This window comes from Rattus norvegicus, chromosome 2 (assembly GCF_021556685.1).
Source record: "Rattus norvegicus strain SHRSP/BbbUtx chromosome 2, alternate assembly SHRSP_T2T, whole genome shotgun sequence".
Taxonomy (NCBI): Eukaryota; Metazoa; Chordata; class Mammalia; order Rodentia; family Muridae; genus Rattus; species Rattus norvegicus.
Window position 1 is genome coordinate 190144373 of NC_141535.1, and position 27696 is coordinate 190172068.

A 27696-nucleotide genomic window follows, 5' to 3' on the forward strand; every position below is an offset into this window, starting at 1 on the left:
TGCCAAGCTGTCCTCTAACCTCTACATACACATACACACACACACACCCCAATCAATCAATCAATCAATCAATCAATCAATAAAAAAATGTGGTTTAAAAATTTTAAATGCCAAAATAATTTGATATCAAAACATCCACTCCTGATGGGGAAAGTCCAGCAAACTAGGAATGTAAGAGAATATCTTCAAGATAATAAAGGGTATCTACAATAATAATAATTAATAACAACAACAATAATAATAAAAATAATATACCCAACATTATGTTAATAGTGTAAAACTAAATGCTTTTCCCCTATGATCAAGATTCAGACAAGGATGCCTACTCTGACAATTCCTATTAAACTTTATAAAAGACATCTTAGAAATGCATTAAGGTAAGAAAAATACGCTTCTCTACAGAGAAAAATAAGTCAACTCTTTTTACTAATAATACTGTTCTTCATAAAGCATCTATTCTATTTAGGGATACCAGAATTAATGAAGCCAGAAAAATCTAAAACAGACTACCACTCATGTCCTATGACCTCCATACACATAAATGTAATGTAATGTAATGTAAATTTAATGTATAATAATAAAAATGTTTTATAAGAAACACCAATAGATAACACTCTTTAAAAAACTAAACAGGAACTGGAGAGATGGCTCAGTGGTTAGGAGACTGGCTCCTCTTACAGAAGACCTTGGTTCCATTCCCAATACTCACAAGGAAGCTCACAATTGTCTGTCTTTTGCCCAGATCCAGGGCATTCAATGCCCCCCTCTGGCCTCCACAGGCACCAGGCAGGTATATGATGTATAGAAACACATATGGACTTGATACTACTACACATAAGCATTTCTTTTCAAAAACCAAAATAAACTTCTAAAATGATAACAAAATGTTCGTAAACCAAGAGTCAAAACTACTAATCTATCAACTCTCTAAGTTTATAAAACCCAACCAAAACTTTAATTTTGTAAAACCCAGTAAGTGAATTCTAAAATTTATATTAAAAGAAAATCTTTAGTTCAGTAGTAGTCAAATTACTAGAGACATTTCCGTTCACGCCGTTCATAACTCTTGCAATCAAACAAGCAGGGGATTACTTGACTGTACTCACTTCCTCTCCTGACAGGTAATATGCTGCAAGGAGCCCTCCAATAAAGCGAATGTTAACTTCAAACACAGACACTTCCGAGTTCTGCGGAGACAAAGTAAAAATACGCATATACATATAACACTTGACCATTTTCAGAGTTTCGTTTTTTTAGCAGTTCATTTGTTTCTCACAGACAGAATGTTTGGCTTTGATATTCTGGACTTTTATTTCTCATGCCACAAATCCTGACTTCCATTTGTTCGTTCACGGAAGTTCCTCTATTGCTATCAGCACAGCTTCCTACTTAACAGCACTGGGCCATTTGGTGGACCCCAAGCCTGTGAGATTATCTCAGTACTCACTAAGTCTGACTAGTGTTGGTTCCCTGTGAAGGCCTCCACTTCCTGAATAATGAATCTCAAATCAAAAACAAAAAAATCTCCTCTAATGATTCTATTATTTATTTTAATTATTATAGCACAACTCTATTTCTATCTCTTCTCATGAATTTTTAGTACTTTGCTAATACATAACCTAATAATTATTAAAGTAAATGCCAAAAACCAGTAGAATTATGGCTAATAAACTAATATTACTGAAAACCCATTCCTATGTCAGAAACCAATATCGATATTCACAGCACATATACATCAAAATGAAAAATGGATATTTAGAAATTTAAAAAGTAAAATAAATACAGTAGTAGAAGAAAATGTGACAACAGGCAAACTTAAGAAAGCAGATAATATGTAAAAATAAAATAAAAATTTTTTGTAATAAATCAACTATGAATTTAAAATTACCATAAATACAAATTATCTACAAGAAAAGATCATAAACAAAACTGAAAGGCAAACAAACTGAAGCACATTTATCACAAATACTTACATATGTAATACACAAACTATTTTGTATAATTTCAATGTGGAAGGAGAGAACAGACTCTCCCAAGCTCTCTGACAATCTCCACTCTATTATTTTATCACACTGTGTGAATACATACATAAACATAGTAAAAAGTTTTTATACTAAATACCAATAGATAAAACAGAAACTGGAGCGTTAGTTAGTGGTTAAGAACACTGACTGCTCTTCCAAAGGACCTGGGTTCAATTTCCAGTGCCCAAATGTCAGCTTACAACTGTCCATAAGACCAGGCCCAGAGGATCTGATACCCAGGGAATAGGTAAAACACTCGAAATAGAAAGTCTGAATGCTTCTCTTCAGGCTTAGGACACTTCTTGGACCAGGGAATGGCTCAGTAGGTAAAGCATCTTCCATGAAAGCATGTGGAATGGAGTTCCAATCTCTAGCACTTCCATAAATGCCAAACAAGTATGGCAGTCCGCCCCATAATCCCATCAAATAGGCAGAGATAGGAGAGAGGAGATTCCCCACAGAAGGCTCACTAGCCAAACAGGTAGACTGTGGGTTCGAGTGAGAGACCTTGACCCGATGTATAAGGTGGAGAGCAATCAGCAGGCAAGGAAGACTTGACTAACACCAAGCATTGGCTCCACATCCACATGCAGCTACCCAGCTGGTCACACTGGCTGCAACACTATGAATGGGGTCAACAGAGTCCTGGAGCTTTGCAGAGGTGAGGTACATTCCCTCCTACACAACAGAAGGCAGGCTGCCTACCTTACAGTCGCATGTACACAGCTCTCTGGGCTATTTCTCAGAAATGTACATTAGTAACGAATTCTTCAGTAGTTTGGAATAATAATAATAACAATAACAATAGATGCACTCAATTATTCTCTCACTACTATTATAAATGTTATAAACTAAGCATTATAAACATAAAGCAGTTTATTAGTTTGTTAGACTTTAGGTCATCGCTTCTCCCCCGTTATGTCCTTAACTAAGACACTACCTTAAATAAACGCAAGAAATATGAAGACAATGAGAAAAGATGAGTACTTACAGAAAAATAACAAAACAAATGATAATCCCAAAAGAAGAATGAAGACTTAGCACGGGTTCAACACATGGAAATGTGTCCTCACCTTCCTGGAATCTGGAAAGTCCAGGATCAACAGCTCCAGCAGATTCCAGACTGGTAAGCACCAGTCAGCTGGCCCACAACGGTACTTATGTAACCTCTCACGTATGAGGCAAAGTAGTTCTCAAGAACTACATTACAAAGAACTAATTATATCCACAACAGCTCTGACCTGATGAACTGATCACTTCCCAATGACCCTTTCTAGTTCCAACACATGAGGGATTAGTATAAATTTAGGAGGATATAAATATCCAGATCAGAGCATTAAACTGTCCTTTTATAGTTAACTTTAAAGATTAGATAGATTGCCAAAGTATACACACCACACTGAAATCAAGGTTGTCTTCAATCCATCTTTGCCCATCCATGAATTCATCATGAAGCCCCATGATATAAAGGGTATCCAAAGCATCCACTATGGTGGCCCCCATCTGTGAGCTTCCTATTTAGGAGGAAGAAATAGCTGTTGTTAAAAACGTTCCCTTCAGGGACTGCAACCCATAGGAAGAACAATATCAACTACCTAGATCCTCAGAGCTCCCAGGGACTAAACCACCAACTGAAGAGTAACAGGTGGGCCCATGGCTCCCAGTACATATGTAGCAGAGGCTGGCCTTATCAGGCATCAATGGGAGGGGAGGCTCTTGATCCCTTGGAGGCTTGATGCCCCAGAGAAAGGGGATGCTAGAAGGGTGGGGTGGGAGTGGGTAGGTGGGGGAGTACCCTCTTAGAGGCAAAGGGGAGGCAGAGTGGGATGGGGGACTGGAGAGGGAAAACTGAGAAGGGGGACAACATTTGAAATGTAAACAAATAAAATAAAACAACTGAAAAAATCCCCTTCATATGACCTATTTTAATTTTGTATACATTAAGAGTAAACTAAAGATTACATTTAAGTAATGTCATTACTCACTTTTCTATTGGACCAGGTAATAGGAACAATTAAGATTTGGGAAGCTAATAGAAAAATAAGTGAGAACTAACAGTAGATTCTCCTTGTTGTTTGCCTTGGTCAGAACATGAGTACATACTTAACTAAAGTATGAAAATGCAAAGGGAGGGCAACGATTCAAACTGACGGGTAAGTCACAACATAAGCCATGCCCTCTGGTTCAAATTCATAGAAGGGGTATATATGATAATAAATATGTAAATAAAGTCTCATATAAGTAAAATAAATAAACCTTTTAAAAATTCATAAGACTAATTTAATAAATTTTATTACTCTTTTTTTGGTTTGGGTTTTGGGTTTGAGTTTGGGGTCAAGACAGGGTCCCTCTTTGTATCCGTGGCTATCCTAGAACTCAAGACCAGGCTAGCCTCAAACTCAGAGATCCAGCTGCCTCTGCCTCTCCAGTGCTCGGACTAAAAGCATACACAACCACACCCAACTTATATGTTAATACTCTTTAAAAAAAACAGATAGAAAAAAAGAAATCATGAAGTAAAATGTACATAGAGAAAAATGAAAATACAAGAAGCCACCACCTCTGACAATTCTAATCTTTAAAGAGTTTCAGAAAGCAGGTAACAGGAAATCAACTGAACGAAGCAAACACAGTGGATACTTAGATAGGTACTGCACAAAGGACAAGAAAACAGGACAGCTTCCTGGTCTTTCTTTCTTCCTTTTTTGCTCTCTCTTTGGGGTGTAGGTAAAACTACTTTTCCCTCTCAGTGGCTTAAAGCTATAGACACAAATATCTTTTGATCTTTGTCCTTAAGTTACATACCTTTTGGTTCAAATGTTCCTAATAATTCCCTTGCCTCATCAGTAATCTATCTTTCTATTAATTAAACAAGAATACAGTGCCCTGATAGCATTGTTTGGTTTTCTCCCAACTCAGTCCGTGTCAGTACCATCGAGAATGGCCTTTTTGAGTTATTACACAGAAAGTTTTCATTTACTTTTCTTGAGCCTCAGCTTTTTATTAAGATAAAGGCTTTAGTGGGGCATTTAACCACTCCTGTATTCCTGCCTCTCATATACCTGTCTGAATACATCTAGAAGATAATGTTAGTAAGCTCTTCACACTTCCCTGAACTCCTTTGAAGCCTGTTAGTGTTCCTGTCCCTCCCCTGCTGTAGTAGCAGCCATGCTCCCCAGTTACTAGTCCTTTCCTTGTCTGCTCTGCCCCATCTGAGCTATTTCCACTGATAGGCCTGTACGTAAATGAGGAGCTGAGGAATATATGAGTGGAAACAAAACTACTGGTCATCGCTATCACTGTCTACATAATGCTAAATAACACAAGATTTCACCTGGGGAAAAATGGAAAATAACTGGAATTACCTATGAGTAAATGAACGGAAAAATGACAGTACAAATGTGTAACCCAGCCAGGCATAGTGGCACACGTTTTAATACCACCCAGCACTTTGGAGGCAGAGGGAGGGGAATCTCTCAGTTGGAGGACAGTCTGATCTACAGAGCAAGTTCTACAACAGCTAGGGCTACAGGAAAATCCTGTCTCAAAAGGGTGGTGGGGTGGGGGATATAGCAGCTGTTTAATTTATGGGAATGTCAAAAGGTTCTGAAAAAGTAATGACTTTAAATTTTTACTATTTAATGAGAACAAACGAAAGTAAATGAACGCAACACTACTGAGAAGGAAAAGAACCAACAAGCATGAAAAACAGAGTTGGTCTACCAATGCTAAAGGCAGGAATATATTAGAAACAAAGAAAAGTGTCAAAAGAACTGATTTGAAAGATGGTTCTATAAAAAGAATCATAATAGATCTACGCTAACCTAGTTTTTCAGAAGGAAAGAAACAAACTAAAAATCAAAATAGGAAATAAAAAAGTCAAGATAAAATTCTAAGCCTTACTTTATTTTCACAATAAATTTCAAAATCTTAGATTAGTAGGACAGTAATTATATGAATGATCAAATATCCCAAGAGCCACTCACATTCTACATGTTTTATGAAATACATTCTACTTCAATGTTAAGGCTGACAGTTCTACTCTATACAGCTGTCAATAAAGCATGGAAACAAAGCAATGCATAAATATTATATGCTACTAATGGTCAAATAAATTCACTAATAAAAATAAAACTGCCATCTGATCTCACTAGTGTCACAAAAATAGTCAGGGTCAAATGGCAGGCCACATGGGGGACTGAAATTAGAGGAATGTTCAGATTTTAGACATTTAAATCAATATATGGATTCTAGATTCAGGTATATTTTAACTGAATAAAAATATAACATAAAAATCTCAGAAAAGGTTAAATTTAGCAGTTAGCAGAAGATGTATAACACTTAATAATAACATTAGAGAATTTCAAACCAATAAACAGGGTTGTACTTTGGGGATAGGGCAAGAGTACTTAAATTTAGTAGATGCCCTAAGCTACATTCCCAGTGTGAGTATGCCTGTATGTGTACACACACACACACACCGAGAGAGAGAGAGAGAGAGAGAGAGAGAGAGAGAGAGAGAGAGCGCACATATCAAGGTTGAAACAGTTAAAGGGAATAGTCCTTGTAATTAGAAAAACTGACATTTCAAAACCCTTTTTAAAATTTCTCTGGGTTTTGCAGTTTCACTGGAAAATTATATGAAGTATTCAGAAGAAAATAAGATTAATCTTCTACATTGTTTTCCAGAAAAACAAAGTGCTTCACAACTAATATTGAAAAGAGCAACAGCCTGCTACTAAAGCAAAACACAGTGCAAGAAAAATACACAGCTGTGTCATGGGTACACATGAGTGTCTTTTTTAAAGAATTACTTATGTGTTGTATGTATATGAGTACACTGTAGCTGTCTTCAGACACACCAGAAGAGAGCGTCAGATCTCATTAGAGATGATTGTGAGCCACCATGTGGTTGCTAGGAATTAAACTCAAAATCTCTGGAAGAGCAGCCAGTGCTCTTAACTGCCAAGCCATCTCTCCAGCCCCTGTGGTGTACACCTTTAAAACCCAGCACTCAGGAACTAAAGTCTAACACCCAGGTACATAGTAAGATCCTTTCTCAGAAATGGATGGAAGGATGGAAGGATGGATGGATGGATGGATGGATGGATGGATGGGTGGGTGGATGGATGGATGATGGATGGATGGATGGATGGATGGATAGACAGGTGGATGGGTGGGTGGGAGGGAGGGAAGGAAGAAGGGAGGAAGGAAGAAAGGAAGAGTTTGAGGTCAGTCTGGTCTACAGGGTGAGTTCTGAACAGCAAAAGATATACACTGAAAAGAGCCTGTCTCATAACAAAACCAAAAACAAAAAGCATCCGCTTTAGTCAATCATGGTGGTACAAACATGTAATTCTAGCACTTGGGAGGCCGAGGTTGGAAGATATTAAATTATAGACCAACATAAGCAAGCAAAACTTTGTCTCTGAAAATCAAAGGATTCTTTCTCTTAAGCATGTCTGGGTAGCTAGGGCCAGTGCTAAGGTATGTCCAGCAGTAGTGTCTTCTACTCCTGGTCCCCTGCAGCAGCAGGCCCAGAGGGTAAGACACTTGACTATACCCCATCAGTTAGAGAAGACAAAAATCAAAGATTCCTTCAATCGTATTTCTAAGAAACCCAAATGATACCCTGATTCTACAAATAGAGTAAGTAGTAAGACATGAAACCCCGAATACTGAAACCATCCTGAGAGGAAGTCAGCACACCGAGGGGGTGGGGGTGGGGGTGGGCCTGAGCTGAATCAGCTCTATACCAGGACTCCACTGAGACAGCAGAACAGATTTTAGTTCAAGCCATTCTGAGATGGGTTTTCTGTCACCTGCAAAGTGCTCTGGTGGCAAGGACTAACCAGTGAAGGCAGGGAGCACTCATTTCAGTTATTACATGAATGAATCATTTACAATAAAAGCTAAGGGAAAACATGCTTTAGACTAATTCTCTACAACCTGTAATACTGTGAGTTAAAGTTCGATAACCTGTCCACTCGACGTACAGTGAGAAGAAAGATTTAAGGGTTTTTATCTGTTGGTTTGTCTGTTTGTTTGATTGCTCTATGATTTTAATTCTATAAAGTCATAATGAAATTTGGTATATCAAATGAGACAGCTGGTGAGAAGTGAAAAATTGGGCTTGGGGACAAGGCTCAGCAGGTAAAGACACTTCCAAAACTGGGCAACCTGAGTTTGAGTTCTGGAACTCCATGGTAGAAGACCAGAACTGACCTCCACCCTGGGGAGGAGTGAGGGAAGTGTTTCTACACACACACACACACACACACACACACACACACACACACACACACACAGAGTTTCTCAGTTCTCAACCTCTCTTTTGTCTCTGTCTCTGTCTCTGTCTCTCAAGAAATGCCATTAGAAAAATTCATCATAAGACTATTGTTATTGAAGTATTACTACGGCATACTATAAATAATAATAAAACCTTCACAGCCTGTGACTAGTGTATGTGCCTTCAGCATGTGAGTGGTCCTGTTCTCACTTACAGATACTACCACGATAGCTAATACATCAACAGTCAAAAGAAAAGGAAGGAGTGATGACCACAAGGAACAGCTCTGACAGTTCCCAAGATTAATTCTAGGTTTAATAAAATTTGCTGGTCAAAATTAGTAGGGCAAGTTACAGTTAACAAGTGAACCAAGCTGAACAGGAAAAACTAACATGTCCAAGAAGGATACAGCCTTTCCTCAGACCACTCTCTATTCCATGATAAAGACCTTCCTCAGATCTATTCATCCCCTTCCTCAACACACACACACACACACACACACACACAGAGAGAGAGAGAGAGAGAGAGAGAGAGAGAGAGAGAGAGTCATAATGCATAGCATCACTACTTGTAGTGTGTGACATATTAAGCTTCTAGCACACCAGAATCTCTAAACTGTTCCCTTTTCCTTTATGAGTATCACTAGTAGTAGTTTACTGTCTTGAAGGGGAAAAAATTGCAAATATATATCTACCTTTCATGACATTAAACAAAAGAAAACGCAGGGTAAAAAAATCTTCAAAATACTTAGATAAATGTCTGAAGTAGCTGTGTGTAAGTAGAGTAACACAAAGCTGTACATTACAGCGCACTAGGACTAAATCCTGACACACCAAAACAAACAGGTCAGCATAACTGCACAGAAACAGACCTGGGAGAGTACTTTTAAAAGCCAGATTTTTGTTTGAAAAGATAGAGAAAGGGGGAAAAAAGTAATTCAAAACAGTTACCTTACCGAATATGTTAGTGGAATGCCCTTTCCTTGCAATAGGTCTGAGCTCATTATGGCCCCATCCGTATGTTCTGTAATTATCCCAGGCATGTTTCATCATCTGCAAAGAGAAAAATTGTAACGCACCATTTGAAGCTATCCACAGACTACTTTATGCTTCATATAATTTAGAGTTGGGATGCTATATTCTTACCCATTCTGCCATGTTTCCTACATTAGCTTGTTATTCAATTAACATTTGTTTCACTATAAAAACATATATACCTACTATGCTGGCTACTCTGATGTCAACTTGACACAAGCTAGAATTATCTGAAGGGAGGGAACCTCAAATGAGAAAATGCTTCCCCAGCTGTAAAGCATTGCTTAACAGTGACCGATGGGAAAGAGTCCAGCCCATTGTAGGTGGTGCCATCCCTAGAATGTTGGTCCTGGGTTCTATAAGAAAGCAGACTGAGCAAGCCATTAGGAGCAAGCCAGTAAGCAGCACCTCTCCATGACCTGTGCATCAGCTCCTGTGCCCAGGTCCCTGCCATGTTTGAGTTGCAGTCCTGACTTCCTTTGATGATGAAGAGCAATATGGGAGTATAAGCCAAATACTCCCTTCCCTCCAACCTGCTTTCTGGTCACGGTGTTTCACTGCAGCAACAGAAACCCTAACAAAAACAACTATACTTAATTTTAATTTACACAACAAAACATTAGATGTAATCAGAAAGATATGTGGAGAAAGAGAGGTAGCTATCTGGCATTCTTTCCTTTCATAAAGTGCTAATACTTTGGGGAACAGCCCCTCTTTCTTCACTGTGATAACTAATGACTGGGTTGTCAATCAAGAGGCCCTGCTTCTACCAACAACTAATTCAGCCTGACTCTACAATCTCTTACCTTTAGACCAGAGACCAAAAGATTTAAAGTCTTACAAAAGCACAAAAGCAGTCCTAGGTAATATGTAACCAAATGGCCATGTCCGTATTCCAACTAAAATTGATTTTTCAAAAACAGGCAAATGAAAAGCTTTAGCCCACAGGTCGTAAGCTGCCAAGCCTTGCTCTCTTATCGTGACTGGATGGGTATATGGATCAAGTAGGTAATCAAGGCCTTTGTATTCACCTTAGTCTAAACGGGAGGACATAGAAGATGATCTCCCTTAGGATCAGAAGGGTTTATATAATTTAATCCTAAAACTGTTAATGACTAACTCTCTCCTATTAAAGAAAAACCAAGTAGTGTAAGAAAAGAGACAAAGGCAAATCATCCAAGCCTAATGCCCTCATTTGAAGCCATTAAACTAATAAATACTCTGTATCAGCTAACATGGGTTGAGTTTTTTACAACCTATGTAGTTCTGAGCTACACAACATTTAATATAGCAGCAAACCGCAGTGTATCATTTAACAACATGCCATTCATTAAACCACTTCAAAACTTGCTTCATGTAGCCAGTATCAATCAAATACCAAAATTAGGCAAAAACATTGAAAGAAAACTCCAGACCATTTCTTCCAAAACAAATTAGCACTGTATAAAGAAAATATGTTAACATGACTACATGTGGTTTCACCCAGACATATAAGGTGAGTTAACATTTAAAAAAAGTAAATAAAATTTACCATATTAACAAAAAAGTAAAAAAAAAAATCAAACAATTATCTAAAGAAAAATATAAACGAAGCATTTCACAAAATTCAACACGCATGATAAAACCCTTAAACTGTAATTACAAAGAAATATCCTCAACCTAAGAGGTTACCAACATACCAACAGTTGAGTATTAAACACTTACGCTCTAGAGTGAGCACCTAATCCAGTCCTGTTGTTTCTCATCACTTCTTTCAAAAATAGTTAACAGAAGGTCTAGCCTGTGCAGTAGGCTAAGAAACAGATATAAGGAAAAAGAAAAAGTACCACTATTCAAAACAGGACAATTATATAATCAGAAGTTATCTACAAAAAGTCACTGGAATCAGTAAGTCAAAGAAAGCCTAGTAAAGGAATGGGACAAGCTGAGCCCAAATGCACCGCTAATACGAACCTCTAGGGAACCTGGCAAACCACCGGGCCGCAGCCTGAAACTCCCTTAAATGCACATGATTATCCATCTAAATCATTACATATGTAAGAAAATATTTCAAAACATTATACTGACATCTGAAAATGGGTAACAAAAGTATCTGAACAAACAGCTGTCAAAAAAGTACGCTCCCAAGAAAAATATACTAAGTAGCCACTGTAAAAAACACACCCCAATGACAGGCAAAAATTAAAATGTCCATCCATCTTCACTCATCAAGGTTTATAGTACTAAAGCCACGGTGACGGCCATCAAGATAGAACAACAACTGAACAGGATAAGGGGCCACTTAGGAAACAACTCTGGCTCTGTCAACGAGGATGCTCCAGGAGGCTTCACTGAGGAGGGGAGACGGACCCTGAAAGTGGGTGGCACCATCCCTTCCATTTGGTTGAAACTGGGGGAGAGAAGGAGGAAAGGGCAGAAGCCAGCTGATTCACAGCTCTCTGGCTTCCTGACTGCAGATGCAACATGGCCAGCCATCCCTCCTTCCCTAGCACAGCAGTGTCTCTAACTGGGAGCCAAAATAAGCCCATCCACCTACCCTCCCTCTCCTCCCTTCCACCTCCCCTCCCTCCTTTCCCTCCCTTCCTTCTCCCCCTCCCTCCTTTCCCTCCTTTTGTAGTTCCTGTCAAAAATGTCATGGCAGTGAGAAAATCTCACAGATCAGGTTTAAAATACATTAAATATGTATCTATTACCAGGATATATAGCTATCTGACTGTATAAATTAAATGTATTCTTGTCGATGCTGTTGCACCTGATGACGCTTCTTCATAAGCAGCTTAACTATAAACTCTACTCAACATTATCAGGAACCCCAATAAACACGGTTTAGCTCAATTCACTAGAGTTGGTGTTCTCTTAATCTATAATTCATAGAATTAAAATTAAAAGACTTCTGGTGCTAAATAAATTTGAAGACCTTTGAGATCAACCTTTTTCTATTATTTAATCCATGAAGAACCTTTGGAAGGAACATGGTCCTAATAGCAGTACAGTCCTTAAAACATGTCTCAAACAGCACGAACTGCTTAAAATCTCAACTATGAAAGGCTCTGCAGAGCATCTGGTATAACTCATTCAAACTGAATATTTTAAATTGCTTATTCAATAAACTTATACACAAATTCTACTCTTCTATAAAACCCTGTGCTTCAAAAGATCCCTAACATGGCCAAGCCATCTAACCACCTAAACAAACCTGACTCAAATTTTTAATTTCAAAAACTTACATTATGATCAATAAAGAAAAAGACAGCACTCCAACCCTTACTGTCGGCCTGGAGACAGAATCACAACTACACAGAAGAGCATAGATGCACATACAACACCAGTAATGTGCAGTTAGACGTGGGTCTACATGTCTCCACATCCCAACCTCGGCTTATTACCTCTTTAATTTTGTCTCTTTTCTTCCTGATCTCCGCGTCTTCTGGGTCCCCACCACTGACCCCTACACGCTGTGGGACAGGGACAGGTGGCAGTACCCTGGTCTCTTTTGTCTTCATTGCTTGGGCTACTTTATTTTTCTCTGTCTGAATTTCTGCACGGATTTCCTCTCTTGACTTTCTTAATTTTTCTTTTGCTTCTTCCAGGGCTTTCTCATGATCAGCTCTAATCTTATTTCTCAGACGCTCTTCTTCTTCCCTGGGGAATAAAAATAAATTAAAAAAAATTTTTTTAAAAGGTCAGAGTAGTACTCAACACCTTAAAATTCTCCTACTAAACTCTAATGATAGTTTTATCAGTGACAGACAGTCATCTGGCCAAAGAACAGGATAAATATAGGGTGGTATGAGAAGGAAAATGTATTCCAAGTACTGAGTAAATATTTTACATGGAAAGAGGAAACCTAGAAAAAAGTTCTAATTCCACAACAGAAAACTAAGAAACTTGAAGGGATCCATGGAAAGAAGGCAAGGAGAACAAGAGGGACCAGTGAAAAGGGAGAGGAAGTCAGTCAGTGGTGTTGAATAGCAGAGAGAAGACAAAAACATGAACCTAGAACAAGGGAAGAGACAGGGGAGATTAGAGGTAGGAAACTTTCATTATTTAGTACAGCATATGCTGCTGAAACCACTCTGAAATGGCCAAGATTTAATAATGTGGTGATTCCCAACTGATCAAGACTAATTAAAACTCTCTTCAACTTTTTTTTAAAAATAAAAGTTCTAATTTAGTTAGTGGTGAATACAGCGTTTCTTATCCTAAATAATTGAGACCACAAATGTTTCAGATTTCAGTTCTCGGGGTTTTGAAAACGTTGACTGGGGGTTGGGGATTTAGCTCAGTGGTAGAGCACTTGCCTAGCAAGCGCAAGGCCCTGGGTTCGGTCCCCAGCTCCGAAAAAAAAAAAAAAAAAAAAAAAAGAAAACGCTGACTGTGTTTCCCACGCCTAACTGCCTATCATAGAAGGCTATTCCCTTTATGTGAGGTGTGTGGAAAAGGCACAGCTACCAAGCTGCAAAGTAAAACACTGGCATCCAGGGACTGCAGCAGGGGTGACACAGTCATTGCTTTATGGGTGCAGAGCTTCTGTTACCAGCATAGAGAGGTCTAGAGATGAAGAAGAGTGACCGCTGTACAGCAGAGTGACTCCACCTAATGCCACAGCACTTCGAGGTGCCTAACAGGATAAAGCATTATATTCCTTTACTGTAATTAGTAAGAAAAGCTTATTCAAATATTTATACCAGCTTTATTCACAATAAGTCAAACGACAAAAATCCAGATGTCCTTCACTACATGTTTAAACAGAATATAGAATACAGAATACAGACAGACAGACAGACACAGACAGACAGACAGACACAGAGAGAGACAGAGATAGACAGACACAGAGACAGAGACTGACAGAGAGAGACAGAGACGAAGAGAACAATGCTACCTTACTAAAAAATAAAGAGAATTGTGCCTGCCCAATGTAACACGTCCTAATCCATCTATGCCAACCAAATCTTTCCCACCAGCCCACAGTTACAGGTAGCCACATAACCCTAATTTAATAAATAAGAAAAAGAGGGTCTACCAGGAAATATTTTTCTCTATGGATTAAAAAATGGGCAAAGCCAGCTGATAAAACTTCTTTTTGGCTGCTAAGTCCAAAGTGACCCAACTATGCATTCTTCTCTTCAAACATCTACAATCATGAGAGACTCAGCATGAGAACACGCTTCCACCGAGGACCAGAGAGAAGAGACGGATATTCTGCTGGCCCTCAATTCCCTGCCGCAGACTTCGGCTTCTGTGGAGTTTCTTCCAGGTGAGTGTTTTGACACTTTCAGCTAAGAGTCTCCCCAACTTCCTATACAAGCACAGGATACACACAGGCTCAGAAAAGCGGACAGCCTAGGGGCTTTTTCAAGGGCAGTTTCTGTCTTTCAGACAAGTACTAAAGTCTCAAGAAGGAAGCTAGAGGCTAGCATCCAGTGCCTTAACAAGCCACCTGTCCTCTATAAGGCAGTTAAAGGAGCTGACTGAGGAGAAAGATAGTGATCCAGTGACAGCCCCTCAAGTCCTTTGTAATGTGGCCACAATGAAATCTCTTTTTTCTGCTTTTCCTTATTAAATAGGCTTTTAGTTGACTTGGGTGCTCCCTGCACCCAAATCCCGTAGGAGAGAGAGTTGAACACCCAGAAGTGCATACAATCCTGAGAACCCAGGACAGACCACCACTTCTGCCCCCATCCCTGGCCCAAGAGGAAATTGCCTCTGGATAGTGCCTCTGGATACAGAATATAGGAGCAGTCAGCAGCAGGAATCTGCTGGTTCTGGCCTACACTTGGAACTGAACTGAACCAATCACACAGCTTCCTGCACCCAAGTCCCGTGGGAGAGAGAACAGGACCCTCAAAAGTGCAGACACTCCTGAGAACTCAGAGGAGACTACTCTCTGCTACATTCCCAACCCAAGAGAAAATTGCCTAGTGCCATCTGTGTCCCCTGGGCACAGGGACATAGGAGCAGTCAGGGGCAGGACCCTTCAGGTTTCTGCCTGCACCAGAGCTGAAAGTCAGTCGCCAGGAACGCCTACACACCTAACAGCAGAGGTCTCTGTTCCCAGGTCCAGCTGAAAGAAAACAGGTCTAAGGAGTGCTGACACACCATCACACGGCCTACAGGAGGGTTAAGCCACTGTCAGAGACTGCAAGACAAGCTAACAGCAGAGACAACCTGATGGCAAGAGGTAAGTGTAGGAACCTAAGCAACAGAAACCAAGAATACTTGGCATCATCAGAGCCCAATTCTCCCACCAAAGCAAATACTGGATATCCAAACACACAGGAAAATCAAGATTTAAATACAAAATCACATCTCATGATGATGATAGAGGACTTTAAGAAGGACCTAAATAACTCCCTTAAAGAAATACAGGACAACACAAGTAAACAAGTAGAAGTGCTTAAAAAGGAAACACAAAAATCCCTTCAAGAATTACAGGAAAACAAAACCAAACAGGTGAAGGAATTGAACAAAACCATCCAGGTTTTAAAAATGGAAATAGAAACAATAAAGAAAGCACAAAGGGAGACAAACCTTGGAGATAGAAAACCTAGGGAAGAGATCAGAAGTCATAGATGCAAGTGTCACCAAGAAAGATAGAGGATAGAATTTCAGGGGCAGAAGATACCAAAGAAAACATCGACACAACCATCACAGATAATGTAAAACGCAAAAAGCTCCTAGTCCAAAACATCCAGGAAACCCAGGACACAATGAGAAGATCAAACCTAAAGATAATAGGTATAGAAGAGAGTAAAGACTCAACTTAAAGGGCCAGTAAATATCTTCAACAAAATTATGGAAGAAATCTTCCCTAAAGAAAAGAGAAGCCCATAAACATACAAGAAGCCTACAAAACTCCAAATAAACTAGATCAGAAAAGAAATTCCTCCTGGCACACGATAATCAAAACACCAAAGGCACAAAACAAAGAAAGAATATTAAAAGCAATAAGGGAAAAAGGTCAAGTAACATATAAAGACAGACCTACCAGAATTATACCAGATTTCTCAACAGACTATGAAAGCCAGAAGATCCTGGGCAGAGGTCATACAGACCCTAAGAGAACACAAATGCCAGCCCAGGCGACTGTATCCAGCAAAGCTATCAATTAACATAGATGGAGAAACCAAGATATTCCATGACAAAACCAAATTTACACAATATCTTTCCATAAATCCAGTCCTACAAAGATTAATAGATGGAACTCTCGAACACAAGGAGGGAAACTATATCCTGGAAAAAGCAAGAAAGTAATCTCCTTGCAATAAAACCGAAAGAAGAGAAACACACAAATATAATTTTATCTCTAACAATGAAAATAACCGGAAGCAACACTATTAATATCTCTCAACATCAATTGACTCAATTCCCCAATAAAAAGACATAAACAACAGACTTTATACGTAAAGAGGACCCAGCAGTTTGCTGCATACAGGAAACACACCTCAGAGACAAAGACAGACACTATCTGAGAATAAAAGGCTGGAAAACAACTTTCCAAGCAAAGGGTCCAATGAAACAAGCTAGAGTGGCCATTCTAATATGGAATAAAATTGACTTTCTACCAAAAGTCATCATAAAAAACAAAGAAGGACACTTCATATTCATCAAAGGAAAAATCCACCAAGATGAACTCTCAATCCTAAATATCTATGCTCCAAATACAAGGGCACCTACATACATAAAAGAAACGTTACTAAAGTTCAAATCACACACTGCACCACACAATAATAGTAGGAGATTTCAATACCCCACTCTCATCAATGGACAGATCACGGAAACAGAAATAGAGAAACTAACAGAAGTTATGAACCAAATGGACTTAATAGATATTTATAGAACATTCCATCCTAAAACAAAAGGATACACACCTTCTTCTCAGGACCTCATGGTACCTTCTCCAAAATGGACCATATAATAGGTCACAAAACAGATCTCAACAGATACAGGAAGATAGAATAATCCCACACATCCTATCATATCATCACGGACTAAGACTGGTCTTCAATAATAACAGAAAGCCCACATATACATGGAAGTTGAACAACACTCTATTCAATGATAACTTGGTAATGGAAGAAATAAAGGAAAAAATTAAAGACTTTTTAGAATTTAGTGAAAATGAAGGTACAACATACAGAAACTTATGGGACACAATGAAAGCAGTGCTAAGAGGAAAACTCATAGCGCTGAGTGCCTGCGGAAAGAAACAGGAGAGAGCATATGTCAGAAGCTTGACAGCACACCTAAAACCTCTTGACCAAAAAGAAGCAAATACACCCAGAAGGAGTAGAAGGCAGGAAATAATCAAACTCAGAGCTGAAATCAACCAAGTAGAAACAAAAAGGACCATAGAAAGAATCAACAGAACCAAAAGTTGGTTCTTTGAGAAAATCAACAAGATAAATAAACCCTTAGCCAGACTAATCAGAGGGCACAGAGAATCTATCCAAATTAAACAAAATCAGAAATGAAAAGGGAGACATAACAAAATCTGAGGAAGTTAAAAAAAAAAATCACCAAATCCTAGTACAGAGTCTGTATTCAACAAAACTAGAAAATCTGGAGGAAATGGACAATTTTCTAGACAAATACCAGGCATCAAAGTTAAATCAGGAACAGATAAACCATCTAAACAACCCCATAACTCCTAAAGAAATAGAAGCAGTCATTAAAAGTCTCCCAACCGGGGCTGGGGATTTAGCTCAGTGGTAGAGCGCTTACCTAGGAAGCGCAAGGCCCTGGGTTCGGTCCCCAGCTCCGAAAAAAAGAACCAAAAAAAAAAAAAAAAAAAAGTCTCCCAACCAAAAAGGGCCCAGGACCAGATAGGTTTAGTGCAGAATCCTATCAGACCTTCATAGAAGACCTCATACCAATACTGTTCAAACTATTCCACAAAATAGAAACAGGAGGAACACTACCTAATTCCTTCTATGAAGTCACAATTACACTTATACCTAAACCACACAAAGACCCAACGAAGAAAGAGAACTTCAGACCAATTTCCCTTATTAATATTGATGCCAAAATACTCAATAAGATTCTCCCAAACCAAATCCAAGAACACATCAAAACAATCATCCATCATGATCAGGTAGGTTTCATCCCAAGGATGCAGGGATGGTTCAAAATATGGAAATCCATCAACATAATCCACTATATAAACAAACTCAAAGAAAAAAACCGCATAATCATTTCATTAGATGGTGAGAAAGCTTTTGACAAAATTCAACATCCCTTCATGATAAAAGTCCTCAAAAGATCAGGAATTCAAGAACCATACCTAAACACAGTAAAAGCAATATACAGCCAACCAGTAGCTAACATTAAACTAAATGGAGAGAAACTTGAAGCAATCCCACTAAAATCAGGGACTAGACAAGGCTGCCCACTCCCTCCCTACTTATTCAATATAGTACTCCAAGTCCTAGCTAAGAGCAATCAGACAATGAAAGGAGGTCAAAGGGATACAAATTGGAAATGAAGTCAAAATATCACTATTTGCAGATGATATACTCAAGTGACCCCAAAAGTTCCACCAGAGAACTACTAAGTCTGATAAACTACTTCAGCATAGTGTCTGGGTATAAAATTAACTCAATCAAATCAGTAGCCTTCCTCTACTCAAAGAATAAACAGGCTGAGAAAGAAATTAGGGAAATGACACCCTTCACAATAGTCCCAAATAATATAAAATATGTCGGTGTGACTTTAACCAAGCAAGTGAAAGATCTGTATGACAAGAACTTCAAGTCTCTAAAGAAAGAAATTGAAGAAGATCTAGAAGATGGAAAGACCTCCCTTGTTCATGGATTGGCAGGATTAATATAGTAAAAATGGCCATTTTGCCAAAAGCAATCTACAGATTCAATGCAATCACCATCAAATTACAACTCAATTCTTCATAGAGTTAGAAAGAGCCATTTGCAAATCCATTTGGAATAACAAGAAAACCCAACATGGCAAAAATGATACTCAACAATAAAATAACTTCTGGGGAAATCACCATCCCTGACTTCAAGCAGTACTACAGAGCAATAGTGATAAAAACTGTATGGTATTGGCACAGAGACAGGCAGGTAGATCAGTGGAATAGACTTGAAGACCCAGAAATGAACCCACACACCTATGGTCACTTGATCTTTGACAAAGGAGCTAAAACCATCCAGTGGAAAAAAAAGATAGCATTTCAACAAATGGTGCTGGTTCAACTGGAGTTCAGCATGTAGAAGAATGCAAATCAAACCATTCTTATCGCTCTGTACAAAGCTTAAGTCCAAGTGGATCAAGGGCCTCCACATCAAACCAGATACACTCAAACTAATAGAAGAAAAAGTGGGGAAGAGTCTTGATTACATGGGCACTGGGGAAATTTTCCTGAACAGAACACCAATGGCTTATACTCTAAGATCAAGAATCAACAAATGGGACTTCATAAAACTGCAAAGCTTCTGTGGCAAAGGACACTGTCATTAGGACAAAACGGTAACCAACAGACTGGGAAAAGATCTTTACCAATCCTACATCTGATAGAGGGCTAATATCCAATATATACACAGAACTCAAGAAATTAGACTCCAGAGAGTCAAATAACCCTATTTAAAAAATGGGATACAGAGCTAAACAAAGAATCTTCAACTAAGGAATATCAAATGGCTGAAAAGTACCTAAAGAAATGCTCAACATCCTTAGTCAACAGGGAAATGCAAATCAAAACACCCCTGAGATTTCACCTCATACCAGTCAGAATGGCTAAGATCAAAAACTCAGGTGACAGCAGATGTTGGCGAGGATGTGGAGAAAGAGGAACACTCCTCCACTCTTGGTGAAATTGCAAACTGGTATAACCACTCTTGAAATCAGTCTAGAGGTTCCTCAGAAAATTAGACATTCCACTACCTGAGGACCCAGCTATACCTCTCCTGGGCATATACCCAAAAGATGCTCCAACATACAACAAAGACACATGCTCCACCATAGCTGCCTTATTTATAATAGTCAGAAGTTGGAAAGAACCCAGATGCCCTACAACAGAGGAATGGATATAGAAAATATGGTACATCTACACTAAGGAGTACTGCTCAGCTATCAAAAACAATGACTTCAAGAAATTCATAGGCAAATAGAATGAACTAGAAAACAATCATTCTGAGTGAGGTAACCCAATCACAGAAAAACACACATAGTATGCACTCACTGATAAGTGGATATTAGCCCAAAAGCTCGAATTACCCAAGATACAATCCACAGACCACATGAAGCTCAAGAAGGATGACCAAAATGCGGATGCTTCACTCCTTCCTAAAAGGGGATAAAAATATTCATAGGAGGGGATGTGGAGGCAAAGTTTAGAACAGAGGCAGAAGGAACACCCATTAGAGCCTGCCTCACATGTGGCCCATATATATACTGCCACCAAAACTAGATAAGATTGATGAAGCTAGAAAATTCATGCTGAAAGGGACCGGATATAGATGTCTCCTGAAAGACACAGCCAGAGCATGTTCAATACAGAGGCAAACGCTAGCAGTAAGCCACTGAACTGAGAACGGGACCCCAGTTAGAGGAATTAGAGAAAGGATTGAAAGAGCTGAAGGAGCTTGCAACCCCATTAGAACAATGCCAACCAACCAGAGCTTGAAGGGATTAAACCACTACCCAAAGACTATACATGGACTGACCCAGGGCTCCAACTGCATATGTAGCAGAGAATAGCCTTGTTGGGCACCAATGGAAGGAGAAGCCCTTGGTCCTGCCAAAATTGGACCCCCAGTGTAGAGGAATGTTGAGGGGTGGGGGAGATGGGAAGGGGTATGGGTGTAGAGGGGAATAATACCCTTATCAAAGAAGGGGAGGCAGATGGGATAGGGGGCTTATGTCCAGGAAACCGGGAAAGGGAATAACATTTGAAATGTATATATAAAAAAAATCCAATAAAAAAGAAAAAAAAATGATGGGTGTCCAAACTTACTGGGCACAGTATGTAGCCACTAAGCTCAGTAGCAGCTCCCAGCATGGCGACTGCCTCACTAACTGTTGAGTAACACTCAGAAGCCCACCGTGTTTGCAAAGGCTCTCAGGCATAACTGTAAAGATCTCCCCACCACCACACCCCTGTAAACAGGCATTATACACTAATCTAGAGTGAGCTGAAGTGGATGGCATGGGACACAGCCCACAACATGTCCCATCTGTTTTTTTTTTTTTTCAAAGCTTCTCAATGAATGAAGACCATTTTACAGGGCCTGAGCTTTCTGAAAGATATGGCTGACACATTTCCAAAAATTACTTACTTAGTCTCCTTATTCTCCACAGCCCTTTTAGCAACACAGAACACACTAACCAAGGACATCTCTCTGACTATGCCATCAGTGAGGCCTGTGGTATCTTCATTAGCAGGGTGACAATAAACATATGTCACCTCTCTGATGAGCCCCCTTTTCTCAGTAGGACAGAAAGCCTCTGCCAAGCACACATGATTACTAGAAGAGATAATATAAAATATCTTGGGGTAACTCTAACCAAACCTGTGAAAGATCTTTATGACAAAATTCAAGTCTCTCAAGAAGAAAAGTGAAGAAGACCTCAGAAAATGGAGAGATCTTCCATGCTCATGTATTGGTAGGATTAGCATAGTAAAAATGGCCATTCTACCAAAAGCAGTCTACAGATCAAACACACTCCCCATCGAATTCCAACACAATTCTTCAAAGACATGGAAAGAGCAATTCTCAATTTCATATGGCAAAACAAAGAACCCAAGATAGTGAAAACAATTCTTAACAATAACAGAACCATCCCTGACCTCAAGCTGTACTACAGAGCAATAGTGAGTGATAAAACTCACATCATATTGGTACAGAGACAGACAGGTTGATCAACGGAATAGAATTGAAGACCCAGAAATAAAACCACGCATGTATAGATATTGTCTTTAAAGATGTAGGCCTTGTTTTAGGATGATTTGGGCCTTTTACATTTTTACAGTCTTTCCCAGAATGTGTTCCTTTCTTCCTGTTTAGGGAAGCTGAAAAGGTATAAGAGTGCAGGCAGCATATACTAACTATTCCTATGCCTCTGACACATATACAGCAGGAGACTGCCTAGTCTGGCCTCAGCAAGAGATGTACTTAACCCTCAAGAGACTAGAGGCCCCCAGGGAGTGGGGAGGCCTGGCTTTGGGGCAGGGGGATACTCTTGGTGACAGGAGGGGAGGAAGAATTGGATGAAGAACTATTGCAGGGTGGACCAGGAGGCGGGTAATGATTGAACTGTAAAAATTAAATAAATAAATAAATAAATAAATAAATAAATAAATAAATAAATGTATGTTTTAAAAAAAGGCAAAAGTAGCATAAGACGTGCCTACTCTCTCCCCTCTAGTCCAGTACCAACACTTCTCTGATCATGTGTCTATAACAGCACTCTTATTTGCACAAACCTTCAATCTTAAGGCCACCATTAAAGATTATAACTCCTAAATTCTTTATGTGGTACCTGCAAATCCCTGGGAACAGCAGCTGTTAGTTCAAGTAGTTCCCTAAACATGTAGCCATGAGAAGATGCTACATGCATAGGACTTGTGTTTGTTTCTAGATGGCTTGAAAACTGCTCAACACAAAAACCTCCAGAAATAGATGAATCAATGTTAAACTCCCAGGCTATGCATGTCTAAAGCCTACTACAGTTCGGCTACTTTGCTATGGTCTCAATATTTTCTTCTCTAACCACACAGCTTCCCACAGAGCAGCAGCTGAGCAGGCTTCCAAGTAAAAGTCTTACTTCAAGATCTGAACCAAAGGGCACAAAGAAAGAATAAAATTAGTCTCTTAGACCAACAGCCTTAGGCCATCTACAAAAATTAAAACATCTTTCAGAAAATGTGACTGAATTGTGAATAAAATGCATGTGATATGAACTCAAAGATCATATGCAAATATAAAATTAGTTTTATTCACTTAGCAAAAGGAAAATTCTTATTTCTAACCCAAATCCCAAAACAGTGTTTGTAACTGTTTCTCTGAAGCCTTCATTGGACAATCCAAACTAGAATAGTGGTTCCATCCCTAAAACTCTCTTTATTTTGTCAGTCTTCATCCTAGTAAATAGCGCTCGTCACCTAAATGGAATCCAATAGACATTCTCATTGTGCTCCCTAAATATTCTCAATGCTGTCCAGAAAAAGTTTTAATTCCCCAACAGAGAATTGAGAAGAACACGGCAGGACAAAAAGCTTTCTGCAACCATACAACCGCGGCACCCGCACTTGCAACCCTTTACTTACTCCTTCCACATGGTAAGGCTTCTACTATCCATACTAAAACAAAAGGCTACACAATATGCCTCCCTCGGTCCCTGCAGACTCATCATGCACATACGTCCTTTGTGCTCAGCCACACCCCTTGTGGTCCCCTAAACGCCTCTTTCCATGGCTTCCTGCACATGTTCTTCCCCTCCTTTTAAAGCACTCTTAAACTCTTTCTTTGACTCTAAGCCAACTCGAACTCCTGGGTTAGAAGTTTCTCTAGCAGTCTCATGGCATCGTGATCCTTTCTTTCCTTGTACCATGGTAAGAGATTTTTGAATAAATATGTCTTCTAATAAGACAAAAAAAAAACTATTATGTTCAGAGATTTTGCTTTCTGTTCAAACCTGTCATGGAAAGCTTGCCACAATAGATGACAAAGGCTCAAAAAGAAATAAGGCAAACGAGTTCCAAGCCCTAGCCAAAGTGTGAGACAGTCAAAGGGCTGCCTATAACAACAGTCTTTAAGCAAGCAACCTGCCAAGTTCACCCTCAAACCCACATTAAAACTCATGAGGTAGTTAGTAACAGAACATCTAGCTGTTAATAATACTGTCATGTAATAGCTCCCAATATTTTACTTTATTAGCTAAATGCTAGATTCAATTGCTCAGCCACAAGTGAAGTACATTTGAAAGCAACATGTGGGAACTGACAATTTACATAAATTTTATAATTACTTTTAAAAAAAGAATTTGAACTCCTTAAATTTTAGCATTTTAGAGGAAAACATTAGGACTAAATGGATAATACATAACTGGAGTTCTTCCTCAAATATTAAGAGCTTTAGAAAATTCTACCAATAAAATTTGTCCACTAATAGATTAAAGAAAAAAAACAATTAAATCATTCATTAGAAGTAAAAATAGAGTACAATTCAACATCCATTTATAATGGCTGTACCTCCTATCAAAGCAGAAAAAGAGAAAACAACCAAATAAAAGATACTTTCCAAAGGCAAATATAATTCTTGTCACTCAGTATCACTCCTAAACTACAAAAGCCATTCCCTTCAAGATGAGTGAACAAGATGCTACCACAGCTTCTACCTGACTGCGGTGGGAAACTGTCAGCAGCAGAAACTAAACATGAGATGATAGGAAGAATGAACAGGACGTTGAAACAGTCTTCTGTCACAGGCACAAGTCTATAGGAACCTACAAACCACCACAGTAAGAGCGCAGCAGGGAGGGTCTGCCAGGCAGTGCTCCGCAGACACTCTCCACCCGTCACAGCCTCTGCTCCCGTCCTTCTGGACGCCAAGCCTTCCAACTCCCACTTCATGACCTCTTCCATGGCAACACCGTGTTTATTTCCACAGGTGAGATTGGGTGTGCCTACTATTTCCTTGCTAAAATTGACACCTTAAAATTCTAAAGTTATCTTTGAAACAGCCTTTTCAACTATCTGGTTTTAATAATATTAATTTCATAGAAGGTAGGAAAAATAGTTGAGTTATGTAAATTGCTAGTAATGTACAATACAGACAAGAATTGTTTCAGAAAATGACTAGAGAACAATTGGCAACTGGTAAAGAAAATAGTGAAACAACACAACTGAAATCCTACACAATTTAGTGCAATGTGCCTAAAGAAAATTAAGACCTTCTAAAAAGAAATGGCTCACCTTCAAGGCCATGACAGAAGGACCTATCAAATGTGGAGGTGGCCAGGATATGACATGGTGCCAACTATTATAAGAGAGTTATTCACAATTCAGTCTAAGATGTTCTCAGTCGCAAATGGATGTAGTCTATCTGCACAGAATAGCACTCTCACATGAACAACAAGGAACTTTCTGTATACTATTATGGTCGTCCAAATCATGCATTTTCTAGCAGACTGATTATGCTAAGAATCGGAGGACAAACCGTACCACCGGGACTCCCCATTCCATAACAGTGAATCCTCTGCTTCAGACACATTACTGGAGAAGCCTAACTGTCTCAATACAAGCAATGTATCAGCCACATGAAAAGACTTGAGATTTGAAGTCAAGCACTGAGAAAACCACTGAACCAATCTATCACCAGATTCCCGGGCTCCAAAGCACTGATTGCTACACAATGACACAGCCCATGACCAGCAACACAAACTCACTGTCTTTCTTCGGGTACTAACACTAATTTGGCTGTTAACTCATTTCTGCTTATATAATGAACACAGTTATTGATCAGTCTAACATAAGTCTTAATAGGATTTCCTCTTAATAGTAATTTTTGTTCAAATTAATAGTTACCACTCACTAAATTCAATGATAATTAGCCAGCATTCCCCAAAAGTAAAGAGAACTTTAATAGGCTCTGGGAATACACACACACACACACACGATTTGCTGATAGGAATGAATCAAATTTGTAAGCAGAGTACACAATGAGTAAATCACAACAGAGGAAATAGGACCCAGCAACTGTTACAGAAAACATAAACCACACATAGAGAATATAACTATATGTTAACAATACAGAGTATGGCCTGAAAACAGATTTGCATAGACAGAGAAGGAGGGGTTGTCAAATAGAAATTAAAGGCATGGGAATCTGCCAGGCTGAACAAGAAAGTAGAGTGTGCGGTGGCACAAAAAAGTGACTAAACAAAGTGCTTTGTCTGTCATGGCCAAGAAAGCAAACCAGGTCGGCTGGAAAGAAACACACTACAGTAGGATAGACTAAGTTTAACAAGAAAATGGGTGGGGAAGGAAAAGCACAAATAACAGTTACAGTAGCTCCTGATTATAAGAGGAAGGTACTAAAGGGCTTCAATTTGAAACAGCACAACTGCGCTTAAGACGCTGTCAAGACTAACTTAGGTAGAGAAAAAAACAGAGACTGGGAAGGAATTAGAAGATCAAAGACACCATATATATGAAGTGGGGGCGCCAAATTAGATTTGAAGAAAAAGCTCTAAATATTAGAGATTTTAGAAGGTTAGAACCAAGGGACTAGAGAGATGACTAAGTGGTTAAGAGTTCTTACTGTTGTTCTGGAAAACCCAAGTTCAGAACCCATGTCTGTCAACTCACTACTACCTCTAACTCCAGCTCCAAGGAATACAATGCTCTCCTCACACAGCAGTTCATACCCCATACAGACACAAAGTTTTCTTTTTATCTTAAAAAAAAAAAACAAAAATCATTAAATCTGGGTGAATACATATGAAAAGGGAAGGGAGGGGTTTTATCTTTAAAAAAAGTAAAATAAAATTGGGCCTATAAATATAAAAAGAGAAGGGAGTTAAAAGTGATATTTTTCTGTACTAACTTGAAAGAAAGGCGTATCATTAGTTAACACCGAGAATAAAGGAGGAAGGGGGTGGAGAGGAGATAAGGTAAGGAGGCTCTGTTGGTAAAGTGCCTGCCACACAAGCAATGAGGACCTAAGCTCAGATCCTAAATCATGTCTCAAGAACAATAAGCAAGCAAATGAACAAAAACGCACCCCAACCGCACAGAGCTTAGGTTAATGACACATGCCTGTAATCTTGGCGAAATTTCAACGGAGGTCTGGAGAGATGCCCAGAGGCTAAAAACACTGCATGCTCATCCAGAGGTCCTGAGTTCAATTCTCAGCAACCACATGGTAGCTCACAACCATCTGTAATGGGGTCTGATGCCCTTTTCTGATGTGTCTGAAAATAGCTACAGTGCACTCACATACACTTTTTTTTTTTAAATCACAGCATGTGCTTCCATGCCCTGATTTAAAAAAAAGCTCAATATACACCTCTAATAGCAGTCCAGGTATGGTGGAGACAAAAGGACCTGGGGCCAGCTACTCTATCAAATCTATCAGCTCCAGGTTGAGTAAAAGACTCTGTCTCAAAATAAATCAATAAATAAGGTGGAGAGCAACAGAAGACGCTGATATCAGCTTCTGGTCTTCACACACATGCACAGACACGTGTGCATGTGCATGTGTATGCACAGACATATGTATGTGCATGTGCACATTCATACACACACAAAAGAAACTGGTAAAAAGAAAGAGTGAGAAGATAAGTATGACTTGAGTCATGCTAAGTCACCAAAGCACAGAACTCAGCTACT

At 39.2% G+C, this 27696-nt stretch overlaps 1 protein-coding gene across 1 annotated transcript in view; it reads right to left on the minus strand.

The window, feature by feature from the left end:
- Positions 1–27696, minus strand: part of Man1a2 (mannosidase, alpha, class 1A, member 2) — a 145302-nt gene that overhangs the window by 92541 nt on the left and 25065 nt on the right. Inside the window, 4 exon segments of the mRNA NM_001106452.1 lie at positions 1107–1187; positions 3420–3538; positions 9269–9365; positions 12734–12989. Coding sequence (NP_001099922.1) covers positions 1107–1187; positions 3420–3538; positions 9269–9365; positions 12734–12989 — 553 coding nt within the window.